Genomic DNA, 17205 nt, shown 5'->3' with positions numbered 1-17205 from the left:
TGGAAATCCCTTATCAATTACCACCCATCATAATACTTAGCTATACCTATCCATAACCCTATGAGCACAATATGATGAAAAGATGTTGAAAAGACGTCTATCAACCAATTTTGCTCTCTGGGTGGGAAGGCAAATAGGAAAAGAGCAGTTCAATGCAAACATCAGGAATAACCCCTGCTATATGTCATCCTATTATTCATCCCATGTCTGAATAATTCTGTGTATGTATTCTTGGATCAGGAAGCAGCTAACATTTATATTGTTCTGTCAAATAGACCATTGAACCAGTGGAGGCTGTTGGGGGGACGGCTCATAATAATGTCTGGAAGGGAGCGAATGGAATGGCATCAGACACCCATGTGTTTGATGTAGTTGATACCATGCTATTCCACTCCAGCCATTTCCACGAGCCCGTTCTCCCCAATTAAGGCGTCACCAACCTCCTGTGCGCTGAACAGTTGTCTAGACACTAGAGAATACTGCTTATATAATTGATGCAGCCAGATGTTAGGGTTGTTGTTTGAGTTTCGTCATGGTATAGGTGTGTGTGGCTGTCGAGTGGGGTGGGAGCAATGACTGTAGGCTATGAATGGGTGGAGAGGATGGATAGGTGGAGTTTGTCTGATTTTTTTTACGCCCACTCAGTACACCAATTGGTCGAAAAGTGCAAACCCCGCCTATCCTAGTTGGAGCACACGCCCTCACATCTTGTTGTGGTTAAGCTTTGTTAGCCAGCTACTGTTGTTAGCTAGCTAACTATCATTGCTTATCACTGGGAAAGACGCATTTAGCCATCTTTTTGGTATCTTAACAAATTGCCATACTATTGAAGATGAATAAGACAGCCGTTTGATTCGAAGGATATCCCTTCTCTCAATTCATAGGTAACGTTAAGTAACATAGCTAGCTAACGTTAGCTACTATAGGCACTGCAGTTTGCTAGCAATATTGGTAGTTAAATCCGGACATCTAGCGTTATTCGCCTGCTACAACGGTAGCTAGTTAATGTTATTGCGTATTTCAAGTAATATTCACTAACCTTGTCTGACATTCGCTAAGTAGCTAGTTAGCTACCCCATATATGAATGTAGCTAGCTTATATTATGTTTTATTGGTAACCTTGTTGCGCTAACGTTGCTAGGTTGCTAGCCATCATTGTTTACATTTCTGAGTCAAGGTTACTTCGTTTATACAACATCTACTGTAGCTATGCAATAATATTGACCTGACTACGAACTTAGTCACCACTATATGCCACCACTAATGACACAACCAGGCAGCCAGCTCTCTTTGTCAGCAGTTGAAAACTTAGCTAGCAAACCTGTTGACAACAATACATAGCCATGTTTGGTAGGTTGAGGGAGTTTGTTCCATTTAATTCTGTGTTGTTGTTTTTTTTTTACAATACATTAGGTGTTTCATGGTATTCTACATTGTTTATCAATATTTTCGTAATATACCTGGTGGTGTTTATTCAACTGCTGTCTTTGTATTGAGTAAATTTGATCTCCTGCAGCATTAATTTTATGGCAGACAAATGACTCAAGCTGCCTCTTAGATCTTGTCCTATAGGATGACACGGAAGTGTACTGCGGCTCCGGGGAGATGACCTGCACCCCCCTAGGGCATGGTCAGGATGGGGCCAGATGTGCCCCTGCTCAATGAATACAAGCAGGAGTTCTTCTGGAAGCGCTTCCCTCAGACGGTGCTGGGGGGTCCGCGCTTCAAGTTGGGCTACTGTGCCCCGCCTTATGTCTATGTCAACCAGGTGGTCTTGTTCTTGACACCATGGCTGTTAGGTGGCATTGGCACACTGCTGTGCCAGCTGCAGCTGCTGGAGGAGCTCCACGCTGCCATGCTCTCTGGTCTGCTCATGCTTGGGGCAGCAGTGGGTGTGCAGGCCCTGGCACTATACGCTGCCCGCAGGAATGGCATGGTGGAGCGGCTGGGAGTGCCCAACATCCTGGCAGATGAGGAGGAGGTGGAGTTCACCCACTGTGTAGGCCCAGAGACGGTGAGGTTCATCGCCCCGGGGAAGAGGTTTGGGCTGAATGTGGTGCTTCACACCGTGCTGGCAGGGGCCCTCTGTGGCCTGGGGACATGGTATGTGCTCCTGGGCAGGTTGACTGCACTCTATGGCAGTGTGGGTGTAGCCTTGGTGGTATTTGTCCTGAGCTGGGTGACTCTGTGTACAGCGGAGTACTCCCTTATCGTCAACACGGCCACAGAGACGGCCACATTCCAGGCACAGGACACCTATGAGATCACCCCACTCACCCGACCACTCTACATATTAACTTTCATAGCTGTGGACCTAGCTGATCGGTAAGATAGAAATAACTAAATTGGCCTCAATGACTGTTCTGAAACTTTTTATGGATACATTTTCAGAGGAGATTATTCATGACATTTTGTGACTCTTTGATTCTTGTTTTTTTCCCATGCTGGTGTCCAGATTTACAGGTCCAGTGCCAGAGCTCCAGCTAACCAGTCAGGTGCTTCATGTGGTGTTCCTGGTCCTACCTCTGCTGTGGGCGCTGGGTATGTTGTCACCACTGGACGCCCTCCTCCTTTGGGGCATGGAACAGGCTCTGGTGTTCGGTTTGGGCGGCTCTCCCATGTCCAGTAACCTTAGGTATATTTTCCTTGCTACATCAGTTGTTTTTGTCAACATTTACTTTGTCAACATGTAGTTACATCTGATTATACTTGCCACAGATTAGGTTCACTTAGATCTTTACCATATGCCTGTTTCCTTGGCATGGTTGAGCTTGAGCAGCTCTTCTCTGACTCTCTGTGTGCTCTCTGTCCTTCCTACAGATTGCTGGGGATGTTCGCCATGTCTGTATGTGTTACTGTTTGTACCTTCTTCATCCCGTCCACCTTGGGTGTAGTCCTCTTCTCGATGGCCATGGGGTTTCTGCTTAGTTTGGATCTCAGCCAGTTTGGGACTTATTGTGGAGGAGGGTCCAGGGGAGCCTGTGGTGACAGTGGATGGCGTAGGGGGGCATCACCTGCCCCTCCCAGCTGGTTTGGCTGGCGGCTGGGCTGCAGTGAGCTGCTGCTCTACCTGGGGCTGCTGCTGGGAGCCATGACTGAGGCAGGGCTCTTACATCACTTCCTCAGTCCCTCCCAGAACTTTGCCAGGGGTTCTCAAGATGCTGTCAGCTACCTCCTCATCACCCTTTTCATCGTCTGCTGGGCTCTCCGAGAGATCCAGGGAGCCTATGTTTTTGGAGGAGTGTTCCTCAACCCCCTTTACCCAAGAGGAATGGCCAATGTCCGGGTGTTCAAGCAGCGGAGCAGGGGTCTTCACGTGGCTGGGGCTATCAGGAGGGTGCTGCTCAATCTGGGTGAGCTCATATTTTTAATATAGAGCTTGCCGTGTCATTACTGTAAAACTATACATGCATCTTATTACTTTGTTTTACTTTGCAGTGTCTCCCTTTGCAATGGTTGCTTTCCTGGCTCTGGATGGCTCTGTTCAGCAGCTCCACACAGCCTCTCTCAGCGTGGGATTCACCCGGGCCTTCAGAGTGGTACACATGGATTCTCTTATGTAGAACCTAAGCATGTTTATCAATGAGATATTTGCTTTCCAGTGACCTCATCATGACCATTTACTATGTTATTAATATGATTTAGGTCATGATAATTGAGTCGTGGGTCTCTGTGTTGTGCAGGTGTGGCAGAGCTCTGAAGATGCCCTGCTCCAGATGGTGGTGGTGGTGTCAGTGCGGCTGGCTGCAGGGGACACCAGACTGCCTGGGTGGGACAGCCTGGGCACAGGGGTCCAGCTCCTTCTAGTAATAACACATTCCATGACTTCTGGCATAGAGATAGTTAGGCATGACATTTAGTAAGATCATAGGTTAAACATTGTCATGCTTAAGTCATCGATTCATTGTCTAGTTGTTGTTGTTTTCCCCAGAATGTTTTTCTCCACTGAAAACAAAATCAAAGCAGTACTACTGAGTCATGGTTCAATCACACTCTTTACGTCCCTCTTTGCCCTACCCAGGTGGGCCTGCTGAGTGATAGGCTGCTCCAGTTCCTGTCCAAGCTGAAGTTTGCCCTGGCCGTGCTGGTGACCTCCTGGACAGAGAAGAAACAGCGGCGCCAGTCGGCCGGGACCCTCCTGGTCCTGAACGCCTCCCTGTGTCCTCTGCTGCTCTCTGTGGTGGTCCTGTCAGCCATGCTCTCTGCTCCTTTGCTGCCCCTCTTCACCCTGCCCATCTTTCTGGTGGGCTTCCCCAGGCCTCAGCGCAGTTGGCCTGGGCCCGTGGGCACCGCTTGCCCCTGTCCAGACTCCATCTACTACCAGCAGATGAGTGGGAGCCTGGCCTGTGCTCTGAGGAGCGCCTTTGCCAGGGGATCACTTGGTTAGTGGGTGTCATTCTTTAGTTTTCTCCCTCTTACTTTCTCTCTGTCTGTTTTTCTTCTTGAAAGTTTTTCCCATTCATTGGTCCAGTTAAAGTGCTTTGATATAACTGTTTAATAATTTATAGACATGGCTTTGTGTGTGTGTGAAAATAATGTAGCTTATACAAGATTCAATCTATGCCGTTGTACAAAAAAAGAAAAAAAATGGACATATGTTGGTGTTCTGTTCTTACTGCTAGTGGTTGGAAAATCCTTTTCCCAACAATAGGATAAGAGTAAACTGAAAAAACCTAATGCAGTATCTCAATTAAATGATCTAGGCTGTTTATTGTGAAATGTATACTATTTTCCATGTTACTGATAGTATACATTTCACAGTACGTAGCCTAGATCATTTCATTGATATACATTATGTGTTGAGCATATGTTCTCAAGGTGTTAGTGCTCAATCACAGTGACACTGATCTTTTAGATCAGCCGAGCAGGGGCTGTATACAGATGAAATAGCTGGTTTCATATTAAGAGGAATTTTGTGAGTCACTCAGTAGAGCCGCCCGGAATAATGCAAGCTTGCAGGATCCAGTTGTGCTTCCCGTGAAGTGATCCGAACAAAATCACTCTGATCTGTGTTAATTACATCAATGTTTCCACACCGTTAACCTCGTAATACTCTTATCCTAACTGGAGCCACTTCAAACATGTTGTTCAGTGCTCCATTTTCTGTCAGGAAGGGGGGCACGGGGAAAAAAAGCAAGTACAAGCTTCATTATTTATGGGTTGACGACTCAAAACAGACAAACTGCTACAGGGATGTCAGCACTCCATCTTATTGTTTTCTTGGCTAGCTGGGGGTGCCTGAGCTGTGATATATAATTTAGGCTAAGCGCTTGTTGGGTCTTGATACACACAGTAAAAAAAGGAGGGTTTGGAGTGTAGTTTTCTCTTTTTTCCTTTGCCCCCTCTATGACATTGGGGGCTGCGCATCAGTGAGCGGGAGCGGAAAACGCACAGCGTGTCACTTCCCATCACGAGGCGGCGTCTGACTATTCCGAGACGTCGCTATGGGATATGACATTATCCTTGAGCCATGAGAACACTAGTCAAACTTGAAACAAAGCAACCGTCGCTCTGCCACTACCATTTCACAAAAACCATCTGTCCTTTCTCCCCTCTGTTAACCAAAAATGAAAGGCCCCCTCATACAAAGTCTACTCCCATAAGAAGAATGAATATTTAGAGACTAGTGGAAAGTCCAGGGCAGAGAAGGAATTCAATATTTAGATCTCTGTGCAGTCAGGCAGCTTAAACTGTATCATGACCTTCCTGTACAACTGAAATGGTAAGCATCAACCTGCAGCTCATCTGGCAGCCAAGTTATCCACAGAGTCAGCCAAGAGACTCACTACTGATGCTAAATGAAAGGGCTGTGTGACCAGGGGGCACTCGTCTGTGTTGTATGTCTATGATGTATGGACTCTAAGCTTTATCATCTCCAGACCACAGAGGACATCATCTCTGACTGCATGACCTATAATAATAAATTACCACTGGGATGACTGGGACCAAATCTAACACCACTCAAAGGCTGCGATGAGAATATGCTATGAATAGAGTCAGCCTTGTCAAAAAGCTTGGCTGGGGGTAAGTGTATGAAGAAGCTGATAGGCCTAAGCTTGTTTTCTTTCCTCCCCTTGTAAGGTGCTCTGACTCCTGGCTCCCACTTCCTGGGTCGCTTCCAGGACCGTATGGTTTGGATCATAATCTTAGAGAGAGGATATGGCTACTGTACTGTCAACATCAAGGTAGTGGTTCTTTAAATGGTTGTTATTTGTTTGAATCACTAATTTGGGGTGAACATGCAGTGTAGACAACAGATTTGACGGTTGTTTTGTTTCAGGGTCTGGAGCTGCAGGAGACCTCGTGCCACACGGTGGAGGCTCGGAGGGTGGATGAGGTGTTTGAGGGGGCCTTTGAGCGCCCTGAGCGGCTTGGCCTCAACCAGGGGATAAACCTGCACTGGGGTAACGCCCTCACCCCATGTGCTGCCCTGCCTGTGCGCGTCTACTCCGATGCCCGCAATGTGCTTTCGGGCATCATTGACTCGCATGACAACCTGAGGAAGCTCCAGGATGACTTCCTGAAGGCCCTGGTGTGGCTGCTGCTGAGGAACTGTGTCCAGAGACTAAAGGCATTCCCCTGGGGCACTGAGGAGGGGACAGGGGGCGGGGGCAGGAAGTCCCAGTCCTCCCAGCTTGGCCAATCGACTGTCACCCAGCCTGCAGAGGCTATCATGGTGGAGTCCAACATCTCCTCTCTCAAGTTTAGACGGGACAGCTCCAGTTTGACCTCCTTTGGTGACTGGTCAGATGAGGATGACCTGTTTGGGCCTCAGCCGGCCAGGCGGACAGTGGCGTTGGTGAGTATGGAGGCCCAGCTGGGACACACAGTGCTCCAGACAGGCCCCTCGCTGCCAGGTTCTGTGGAGATGGACAGTCTGTTTGAGAACATGGCCCTCTCGGCCCTTCAGCCCTTGCAGCCTCTGGGTTTGGGTCTGGGTCTGCCAGCTGTGGACAAAGGCAGGAACCCTGAAGTCCCACCCACAAAGTCCTCCGGCACCTTGGCCCATGAAAACTTCAGTTGCCCCCACCGTGAGCTGTTCAGCCTGCCCCTTGGGTGGAGGACAGCCCCCTTGTTACCATTCCGGTTACAGCAGCTCAGGCCTTTGTTCCCTGAGGAGTGGTTTCGGTTCACTTTGGGAAGGTTGGCGCTGGCCGTTCAGGACGAGGCTTCGGAGGATGTGGCCAAAGCCCTGAAGGAGGATGGGGGGCTGAGGGACCTCCATGCCCAGGTGGCCCTGTCATGCCTCATCTCCCTGGGGGCAGAGTCTGCCTTCACCAGCCCCAGCTATGTGTACAGGGTGTACAGTGGGGACGTGCCTTGGACAGAGGGGCTGAAGTGGCTCTCTGAAAACAAAGAACTTTACCAGCTTGCACTTAAGGCTTTCAGGTAAAGAGGGCAGGGGTGAAACATGGGTGTAGTTTGTACTCAACTTAGAGAATCTAAAACTTTCATACTGGATGTGTTATATACATATTCAATGTTTATATCCAAAGCTTGTCCCTGTAACTCCTGATCTATTTGCTTTCAGGTACAGTTTCAAGCTGCTGTTTGATCAGGCGAGCCTGGGGCCCATGGAGAGTCTTGATGAGCTGTTCAGCACCCTGGAGGAGTATGAGAGGGACTGGTACATTGGCCTGGTGGCTGAGAAAGGCTGGCAGGACAGTGTCCTACAGGAGAAACCTTTCCTTTTCTCACTGGGCCATGACCTCACCATGGTAACCTTACTGACCACACTGCTCCTCAGTGTTTTTCTTGTTACTAAGTAACTCACTATAGTAACCTAACAAACACCTATTCTTTAGATTAGCCATAAACTTGGTCTTTGTTGGTAGCAAGTATTAAGTGGTCAGTACAGTAAGTGACCCCTACCTGCTTTTCTCCTCTCTCCACAGGGCACTTACACAGGGCGGGTTCTGTCCCTGCAGGAGCAGCTGGTTCAGGTAGGCCATCTGAACGGGGAGGGGGTGCGTGGCCAGTGGGCTAACCTGTCCTGGGAGCTGCTCTACGCCACCAACGACGACGAGGAGCGCTACAGCATCCAGGCCCACCCCATCATGCTGAGAAACCTCACTGTCCAGGCAGCCGACCCCCCTCTGGGGTACCCCATCTACTCCTCTGTCCCCCTGCACCTCCCCTGCTTCTAACAGCCAAACCTTGTCCTCTCCCTGGGACCTTCAGACTCCTCTGCTGGCCCCCTATAAACACCCTGTCTCTAGTTTGCCCAGCTTTATCACTGGGTAGGCCCAATGTTGTGGCCTGTATGTGTAACCCGTCTATTTCACTAGGGTATCCTAGGAGGGCACCTATAAGGCAGATCCAAACAAATGGTTTCATTCATGCAGGAGCGATAGCACAATACTTATGTCCAAAATATTTACGTAACTTTTCTTGTATGAATTACCAAATGTGTGGTACTAGTTCAAACAATGAAATGTGAGTGTTCTGGGAAAAATCTAGATTTACAAGGGATACGTTTGTTCAGAATAGTTTATCATTCACATACTCTGGAGCAAAGAGTTAACACTTGTCAATGAAGTGTTTTCTTTTTGTACTGTAACATTAGTTGCAAATGTTTTTATCCAACTTATCCGTCGTACTTAAAGTGATCAGATACAACCACCTTCCGCAGAAGACCGCCAACACAGTGCTCCCAATTACATGATGAACTTATCTTACAAATGTTTTCCCTCAAATTCTGCTATGTTATGCTCCCAAAGGCAAAAAGGGACAACGATTTTGCTTTTTCGAGGATGTGCCTTGGGTTGGACTTTGTAATGTGGTTAGTAAATTTTGATGCCATCCTTTTGTTTACAGTTCACTTGTTTACAGTTGAAGACAAAATTGTATTTGTCATGTTCTCCTGTACATACTGTTTTCGTATACTGTGATTGTGTATGGTGTGTAATTGTACATACATAAAATACATTTTTTCCCCCCAAAGAAACCTGATACTCTGTTGTTTACTGGAGATGTATCAGTGCTATAGACATTCATTACAGGTTTGTGCATTACCTAATTATACTCCACCTTCCCCAAAAATATATCTATGACTAATTAGAATTAAGTTTATTTTTCCGTCATCCCTATTCTTCTGCCTTGTAAATAGCACTGCCAGCCTTTTAAAGCTTCCTAAAATATTTTCCTTTCAGCTAAATAGAAGAGGCAATTAACCCATTTCAATGTGGAGCTCAAGCATTAGGAATGCAACAACATCATTGAAGTCCTCTTCAGGAAGTCTTGGGGTTTGTAAAGTAAGCAGAGTCTGCATCCTGTAAGAGAGCGCTTCATTTAAATGTAAAAAAATCAGATTTTTAAATGCAGATAGCCGCAGCGTTTTATGTTCTGGAAAGATACTTCACTGTCAATCAAGAAACAAGTTGAGGCTTTTGATAAAATATTAGATGGCATCTGCACACTAAACTTGTTAATTAAGTTGCCTTTGTGGAATGTTTAATGACATGTTTGACAGTGTGCATTTTCTTTCTATCTTATCTTTGCTTTATCTTGGCCAGGTCGCAGTTGTAAATAAGAACTTTTTCTAAACTGGCTTACCTGTTTAAATAATGGTGAAATATATATTTTTAATAATTCTTAGACATACCCGTCTTGAGCATTCCTACAACACAACTGAACCAAAGGGTGACATTGTCCATCCAAACCCTGACACTAAAATGTCTGGTCAGTCAGAACATGACCTTTCTGCGTGGCCCTCAGCTGTCACTGTCTGGCAGAGGCCACCAGACGTAGTGGTCAGTAAGTCAGTTACTGCCGCTGGGAAGCAGTCATGCTCACTGCTACACCCTGGGTAGTGCCCACCCCCTTCTCTTTATCACACTGAAGCAAGGTCAGTAACAGCTGAGCCCCCCAGCTGCTAAGAGACAGCTCTAAATAGTGTCTGCCACACTCTGCTTTCCTCAAGTATTTTCAGGCTGTTCACACAGAGTCCCCCTATCCATGGCCTGGAGAGGCAAGGTACAACTTAGAAAATGTGACAGCAAGCCCATGCATGAACAATGCCTAGTGTGATTCACCCAATCTGTCAGAGTGCTGGCCCTCCATGTAATACCCTGAGCTCTGAGTTATAGTCATTCTATTAGCAAGACAAAAAATGTATAGTTTGCGGCTCAAAAACCACATTTCTAATCGACATCAGGTTGAGAGACCTACAATAAACCAACACAAACCAGGCCAACCTTGAAGTTCTGCACCCTCTTCCTGCCCAGGACATCAGTGATGAACCAGGTCCAGATGGGAGCATACTGCCACACATAGTTGAACAGCAGAACAGTCTGCCAGGTGATCCACATCTCCTTGGCGCCATTAGTTATACCCACCAGGATGAGACACACACAACAACTAGTAGACATCTTGTGTTGCTGCTCCCCAGCAGTGAGAATGGCCTTAGATAGGAAAGGGATGAGAAGGAAATTAATGTTAACTAAATTAACACTTTTACAAAAATGCATGGTCGCTTGAATGACAATTATTTGAAAGACCATTGGCTTTCCAATGAATGTGTGTCTGTGACATCTTGACAAGAACAACATTTGTGATGCAATTGTAATGTGTCCAATGTCAATCAAACATTCGGCATGAATTCAGCAAAAATTTAATATGCAAGTTAAACCTTTTTATGAATTCTCACAAATTTGCAGTGAAACCCATCTTTCACACTTCCTCTGTGAAAGTGTTCTGGACTATCTGTGACAGTACAGGCCCTGGACATACTGTGCTGATGAGTATCCTTGGGAAGTCAGCTCTGAGCAAAGATAATTGAAGAAGCCCTGTGGACAGAAGAGATTGTTATCTCATGTCTCACTCAATGTATGTGTCTAGATGGTTTACATCTACAAACGGGCAGAGGGCAGCCCATGATTGATCTCACCCGAAGAGCATGTTAACTGGCAGAGTTTCACAGTTGCCAGGGGTGCTGCTTACAGTCACTATACTGCATGAGCCTCGCTGCATCATGTGGGGCAACACCTGCTTGGTGACTGACACTGTGCCCAGGAAGTTGTGTTCCATCAGGACCTGGTACACATCTACACTGGTCTCCAGGGACAGAGAACACTGGCTACGGCCACCATTGTTAATCAGGATGTCAATCTGAATGGGCATAGAGAGGGAGATGGGAACAAAGCAAGCCAGCGTAGACAGATGGGATGAGTCATGACTCATATCACCAATTATCTTTTTTTTTAAGGAATTAATTAAATGTATTCATTATACACAGGTAGGATATTCAAATTCTGTCATGGGTATAACACAAAAAACACACCCAGAATAAGATAATAAGAAAACACAGTCTATTTTCGGCTGGTGCCAAGGAGCCGCAAGTATCAAACACACATTAGTTTGCAATTTTGTCATGTAAAAACTGGCGCACTAGCATTTTCCACCCCTTACGCCAGGTTCGGCATTTTACCCGTCTAACATCAGCTTGTTTGCTTCGTGGTGGGAGGGATGGAAATATTTGAGGTGTGTCCTTAAAAACATGCACCAATATGCCAATTTCAGTCAGAGCAACTGAAATACTGAGAATTTATTTGACCAAGAAAGAAATCTCAGTTAAATCATCTCAGTATGTGTAGACAATGTATCTGATGCTGTCAGGACCAAAATAGTATGGCATGTCTAACTATTTCTTGCCAGACAGCATCAGATACATGGGCACATATAGGCCGTGTCTAAACTTGACAGTTCATGCAGCTTTAGAGTTCTGATCACGAAATTCTGAACGTGTCATTCGCCTACACTTACATTTAAAATGTGTCTACCGCGTCCACAGTGTATCCGGATTCCCTTTTCCTCTGCTATATTAAAATCCCAGTATGCATTCTACAAGTGGTGGAATAGGCAAAATATGATAGTTTATTAATTCGACCATTTAAAAAAAAACAGGCACACATAAAACTTAAAAAAAGCCATACATGCACATGAGTACAATCATAGAGGATAACACACAATAAAGTCTGGGACTTATTCCATTGTGGTCCACTCTGAGGCTCCAGTATACAAGAAAGTAAGTACCTTTCCAGCATTACTCCGGAACGTGTATAAGCACATGTTAGCAACATCTGATCTGGTGCAGTGATTGTGTGTATCCCTAACATGGGGAAAGTAATCAGTTAATATCTGGGTGCAGAACCAGAAATACTCCTGTAAACCAAACCCAGTCTAATCTGGGACACCCTAGCCTCAACAGGCAACCAGTTGAGTTCCTGAAAGCAGCTCCTGCCTATGTGAGTATGTGGACTCACCTTCAATACTACCCTGATCAGCTTATTCTGGGCTATCTGGAGCTTCCCCTTCATAAGCTTAGATAAGCCCCCAAACCAGGAAGTACTAGCGTAGTCAAAATGGCATTGCATGAGGGCAGTGGCTAGCACTTTCATAGAGTCCTTATTAAGCAGCTTGGACTTTAGTCCTGGCATTAACCTTCCCTAGCACTTTAGTGGCCATGCTTCAACCTCCCAAGCTTCCATCAAGGATGCATCCCAGGTAGCCAGTGTTGGGGAGGAACGGATTACATGCAATGCGTTACATGTAACAGATTACAAAAAACATGTAACTGTAATCTGTAACATTACCAGCAAAAATATTGTAATCAGATTACAGATACTTTTGAAAAACTTGATGATAACTTCTGCGATTGCTTTTTAATTATTTTAAGCTACCTATCATTGTTTTTGCGACCTGTGGACAGCCAGTGAAAAATGGGCTCTTGCAACAGCTGCATAGTACAGATCCCAGCCTATGAAATAAAGTTTGATGGAGTTCCTCCCTTCTAAACTCCTCAGTGGTATTGTCCTCCATATTGTCAAAAACAAGTTACATTTAAGAACAACACAATTGGGCCTTTTTTTGCTCAATCTAATTTGTTCTGATAAAACATTTTTTTTAAATCCACAGGCCTAACGGACACATGCTCAAACTCGCACACTTTTGCTAGACTTAAACAGCTTATTGAGATATCAAAGTGTCACCAGCAAAAATGTAAACAATAGACCTATAGTAAATGCAGCATATGGCATTCATTTTTCACATATAGCACTTTTTGGTACACTCTTAGGGGAAAAAAGTGCTATCTAGAACCTAAAAGCTGTTCCCATATGAGAACCCTTTGAAGAACCCTTTTTGGTTCCAGGTAGAACCCTTTTGGGTTCAATGTTGAACAATTTCCACAGACGGTTCTATATGGAACCAAAAAAAGGGTTCTACCTGGAACCAAAAGGGTTCTCCTATGGGGACAGCTGAAGAACCCTTTTGGAACCCTTTTTTTCTAAGAGTGTAGTGCTCAAGCATGCCGTTCCATGAGAGCAGCATAAACAACAGAGTAGGCTAATAAGTCCTTCGTTTTTGGGTTATGCTCAATTGGAATGACTGGAAATGACTGGAAATCTGACAGACTTTGATTTTAAAAATGTAAATAAAGTGTTTGCCCTCAGGCCTAGATGGAAGCCAAAGTCATTCAAATACAATGCTATTTATCTATAAACAAATTAACAACAGACTCTTCTTTTATAGAGAAGGGCACTCAAAGATGTAATACACTGACATAATTAACTGATGATTGGTTGAAATATATTTATAATAAGAAGATTGTGGGAACTGGACTGTTAGATTTCAGCCTGTGTGTCTATGTATGCTGATGATTAAACCTTATACGTGTCAGCAACCACAGCTAGTGAAATCACTAAACAAAGAACTGCAGTCAGATTTACAATGTTCAGGACCAATTTAGTACTGGCCACCCATTCTAAAACTAAGACCATTGTATTTAGTACAAATCATTCTCTAAGTTCTAGACCTCAGCTGAATCTGGTAACGAATGGTGTGGCTGTTGAACAAGTTGAGGAGACTAAATGATGTAGTGTTACCTTAAATTCTAAACTGTCATGGCCAAAAAATATTGAATGGTTGTAAGTCTGTCCGTGATAAAGAGATGCTCTGCTTTTTTGACACCACACTCCACAAAGCAAGTCCTGCAGGCTCTAGTTGTATCTTATCTTGATTATTGTCCAGTCATATGGTCAAGTGCCGCAAAGGACCTAGTTAAGCTGCAGCTGGCCCAGAACAGAGTGGCACGTTTTGCTCTTCATTGTAATCAGAGGGCTAATATCAATACCATGCATGACAGTCTCTCTTGGCTAAAAGTTGAGGAAAGACTAACTGCATCGCTTCTTGTTTTTATAAGAAACATAAATGTGTTGGAAAATCCAAATTGTTTGCATAGTCAACTTACATATAGCACACACACACTTACCCCACCAGACATGCCACCAGGGGTCTTTTCACAGCACAACGCCTCTCCCCCATATGACCTACTTGTTGTGTGTATGTACTGATGTGTGTAACTGATAGATGCACGCACGCACACACACACACACACATTTAAAAACATTAACATGTAGTGTATGTAAATTGTAAAGTATTTTGTCTGTAATGTATTTTTCGTTATGTGTCGTACCCCAGTAAGACTAACTTGTCACCATTGTCATCGGCTAATGGGGATCCTTATAAAACAAAAACAAATATAGCCTAATCATATTATTATCTGTAGTAGAAAGCAATGGGTTAGAAGAAAGCTACATAACCAACCCATAAAGTAACATGCAACATCCATTTATGGGCTGCTATGTAAACTCTAATATTTATTTTTGTCTTCTTCTAATATCTTAAGGGGAAAGTAATCTAAAAGTAATTAGATTATGTTACTGAGTTCGGGGAATCCAAAAGTTACGTTACTGATTACAATTCTGGACAGGTAACTAGTAACTGTAATGGATTACATTTAGAAAGTAACCTACCCAACCCTGCAGATCGCTAACAGAGGTTTTAGTAGTCAGCACCTCACCCCCTAACTCAACTCTGATTTCAGAGGACCTACTCAATTTAGGTCTGGACCCAAAGATAATTGCCTCAGTTTTACCTAAGTGCAGAAATAGCTTATTATCGCCAAGCCATTTTATAATGTTAATAAGCTCTGTGCTAAGTATTGTCTCCAACATAGTTTTACTTTTGTGAGACACCAGACGTGTAGAGTCATCCGCATAAAGGAAAAGACGGCAAGAACAAGCATCTTTCATATCGTTAATATACAGTAAAAATAGTAGAGGCCCAAGCACGCTCCCCTGCGGAATGCCACAACTCATTGGTTTTTCCTGTGACAGTGAACCATTAACCTCTACTACTTGCTCCCTACCTGATAAATAGGACTTTACCCGGCCTAGAGGGATACTAATAACACAACAACAACTGATGTCAGTAGCTAATGACTGTAGCTAACTAGCCAGTTAACCTCTGTAGATAGCCAGCAACCTAGCAAGCAACGCTAAAGGGATTGCAAATGGGTTAGCATAACTCTATTTGTTTTTTTAAATATTAGCTAGCTGGCTAGCATTTATGAGTCCAGCAAACACATTCCTCACATGCTAGGAACGTATTTCCTCCAACATTATTATGAAAAGGTTGCCTCTAGGTCCCAAAACAAAAGTTTTCTGTCGCCCATTGTAGTTATGCACTTTCGGTAGCCTGATTGCATCCAGACTGAGGAGAAATCTGCACACAATGCATCCCTGACCACTTCTTGAAGCGGCTAGACCCGTATTTTCAATGCAATCTTTGTATTCTGATATCAGAAGTCGCATGTAAGTGTCAAGTGTAAACACGACCATAGAGGAGCGTTGTTTTGCTCGCTTGGATGCTTTCTCCGGTGATTTAGTTTCAGCAGAGAGGAAGACGTGAAGCGAGAGCGAGCTCACTCTAGCCAAACTCTGTCCAGTGTAAGCCCAATGTGTTTCTATGGGAATAATATGCAGACCTAAACTTGTCGCCTTTCTTACTGCCTTTGGGACAAAGACTCCCATTGTTAAAGCAGAGAGACATGAGCATCTCGTCATTATATACAGTCCTCTGGTTTCAACCTCTTGCGAATTGTAAAGGAATGTTGGCAGGTGCACAGTGCACTGTTATGATGCTGGACTGCCCTAAAGTAAATTGATGTTTCACCAAAATTATATAATTGCTTCTGTCTAAAATCATTCAAAATACTAAACCAGGGAGCATGACGTAGCCACAGAGGTTCATTAGCATCTTTAAATTTTTTGGGGTGTGGATTGTTTCAAATCCCAAGTGTGTAGGCCTATTTGGGAAGCCTGCAATTTGGGTAGTGCGTGTGGTAATAGGTCTAGCTGACTGAATTGCAGCTGTCAGTGAAAAGCATCTAAAATGTGTGAAGATACTGTGTCTTGAGTATAATTTAAAATGTTGCATCAAGAAGAAGGGGAAGGGTGTGTGGCGAAGATATGGTGTATCTCTTTCCAGAATGCATACATACAGTGCATTCAGAAAGTACTCAGACCCTTGACTTTTTCCACAATTTGTTAAATTAAAGCCTGGATTCAATTGTGTTTTTTTTCCCTCAATCTACACACAATACCCCATAAAGACAAAGCAAAAACAGGTTTTTAGATATTTTTGCAAATGTATAAAACATTTAAATAGCTCTGTCATGTTGGATGGGGAGCGTTGCTGCACAGCTATTTTTAGGTCTCTCCAGAGATGTTTGATCGGGTTCAAGTCTGGGCTCTGGCTGGGCCAATCAAGGTCATTCAGAGACCTGCCCTGAAGCCATGACTACGTTGTCTTGGCTGTGTGCTTAGGGTCGTTGTCCTTTTGGAAAGTGAACCTTCGCCCCAGTCTGAGGTCCTGAGAGCTCTGGAGCAGGATTTAATGAAGGATCTCTCTGTACTTTGCTCTGTTCACCTTTCCCTCGATTCTGACTAGTTTCCCAGTCCCTGCCACTGAAAAACATCCCCACAGCATGATGCTGCCGCCATCATGCTTCCCCGTAGGGATGGTGCCAGGTTTCCTCCAGATGTGACGCTTGACATTCAGGCCAAAGCCTGGTTTCATCAGACCAGAGAATCTTGTTTCCCATGGTCAGAGTCCTTTAGATGCTTTTGGCAAACTCCAGGCGGGCTCCATGTGCCTTTTACTGAGGAGTGGTTTCCGTCTGGCCACTCTACCATAAAGGCCTAATTGGTGGAGTGCTGGAGATCTGTCAGAATGACCATCGGGTTCTTGGTCACCTCCCTGACCAAGGCCCTTCTCCCGATTGCTCAGTTTGGCCAGGTGGCCAGCTCTAGGAAGTCTTGGCAGTTCCAAACTTCTTCCATTTAAGAATGATGGAGGCCACTG

General features: G+C 44.7%; 1 protein-coding gene and 1 pseudogene across 1 annotated transcript; one reads left to right on the top strand and one right to left on the bottom strand.

Moving 5' to 3' along the window:
• Positions 1 to 691: 691 nt before the first annotated feature.
• pcnx4 (pecanex 4) lies at positions 692 to 8947 on the top strand. Its single transcript, XM_029730081.1, has 11 exons — positions 692 to 884; positions 1559 to 2325; positions 2456 to 2635; positions 2821 to 3353; positions 3439 to 3539; positions 3684 to 3806; positions 4022 to 4382; positions 6082 to 6185; positions 6281 to 7389; positions 7532 to 7718; positions 7896 to 8947. The coding sequence occupies exons 2-11, from the start codon at positions 1628 to 1630 to the stop codon at positions 8145 to 8147; spliced, it is 3648 nt and encodes a 1215-aa protein (XP_029585941.1). The 5' UTR covers positions 692 to 884; positions 1559 to 1627; the 3' UTR covers positions 8148 to 8947.
• A 283-nt stretch (positions 8948 to 9230) lies between these two features.
• On the bottom strand, positions 9231 to 11181 carry LOC115172077 (dehydrogenase/reductase SDR family member 7-like; annotated as a pseudogene).
• Between the last annotated feature and the right edge of the window lie 6024 nt (positions 11182 to 17205).

Source organism: Salmo trutta, chromosome 33 (genome assembly GCF_901001165.1).
Source record: "Salmo trutta chromosome 33, fSalTru1.1, whole genome shotgun sequence".
Taxonomy (NCBI): Eukaryota; Metazoa; Chordata; class Actinopteri; order Salmoniformes; family Salmonidae; genus Salmo; species Salmo trutta.
Note: the sequence above shows the minus strand (reverse complement) of the source record. Positions and strands in the feature narration are given on the sequence as shown.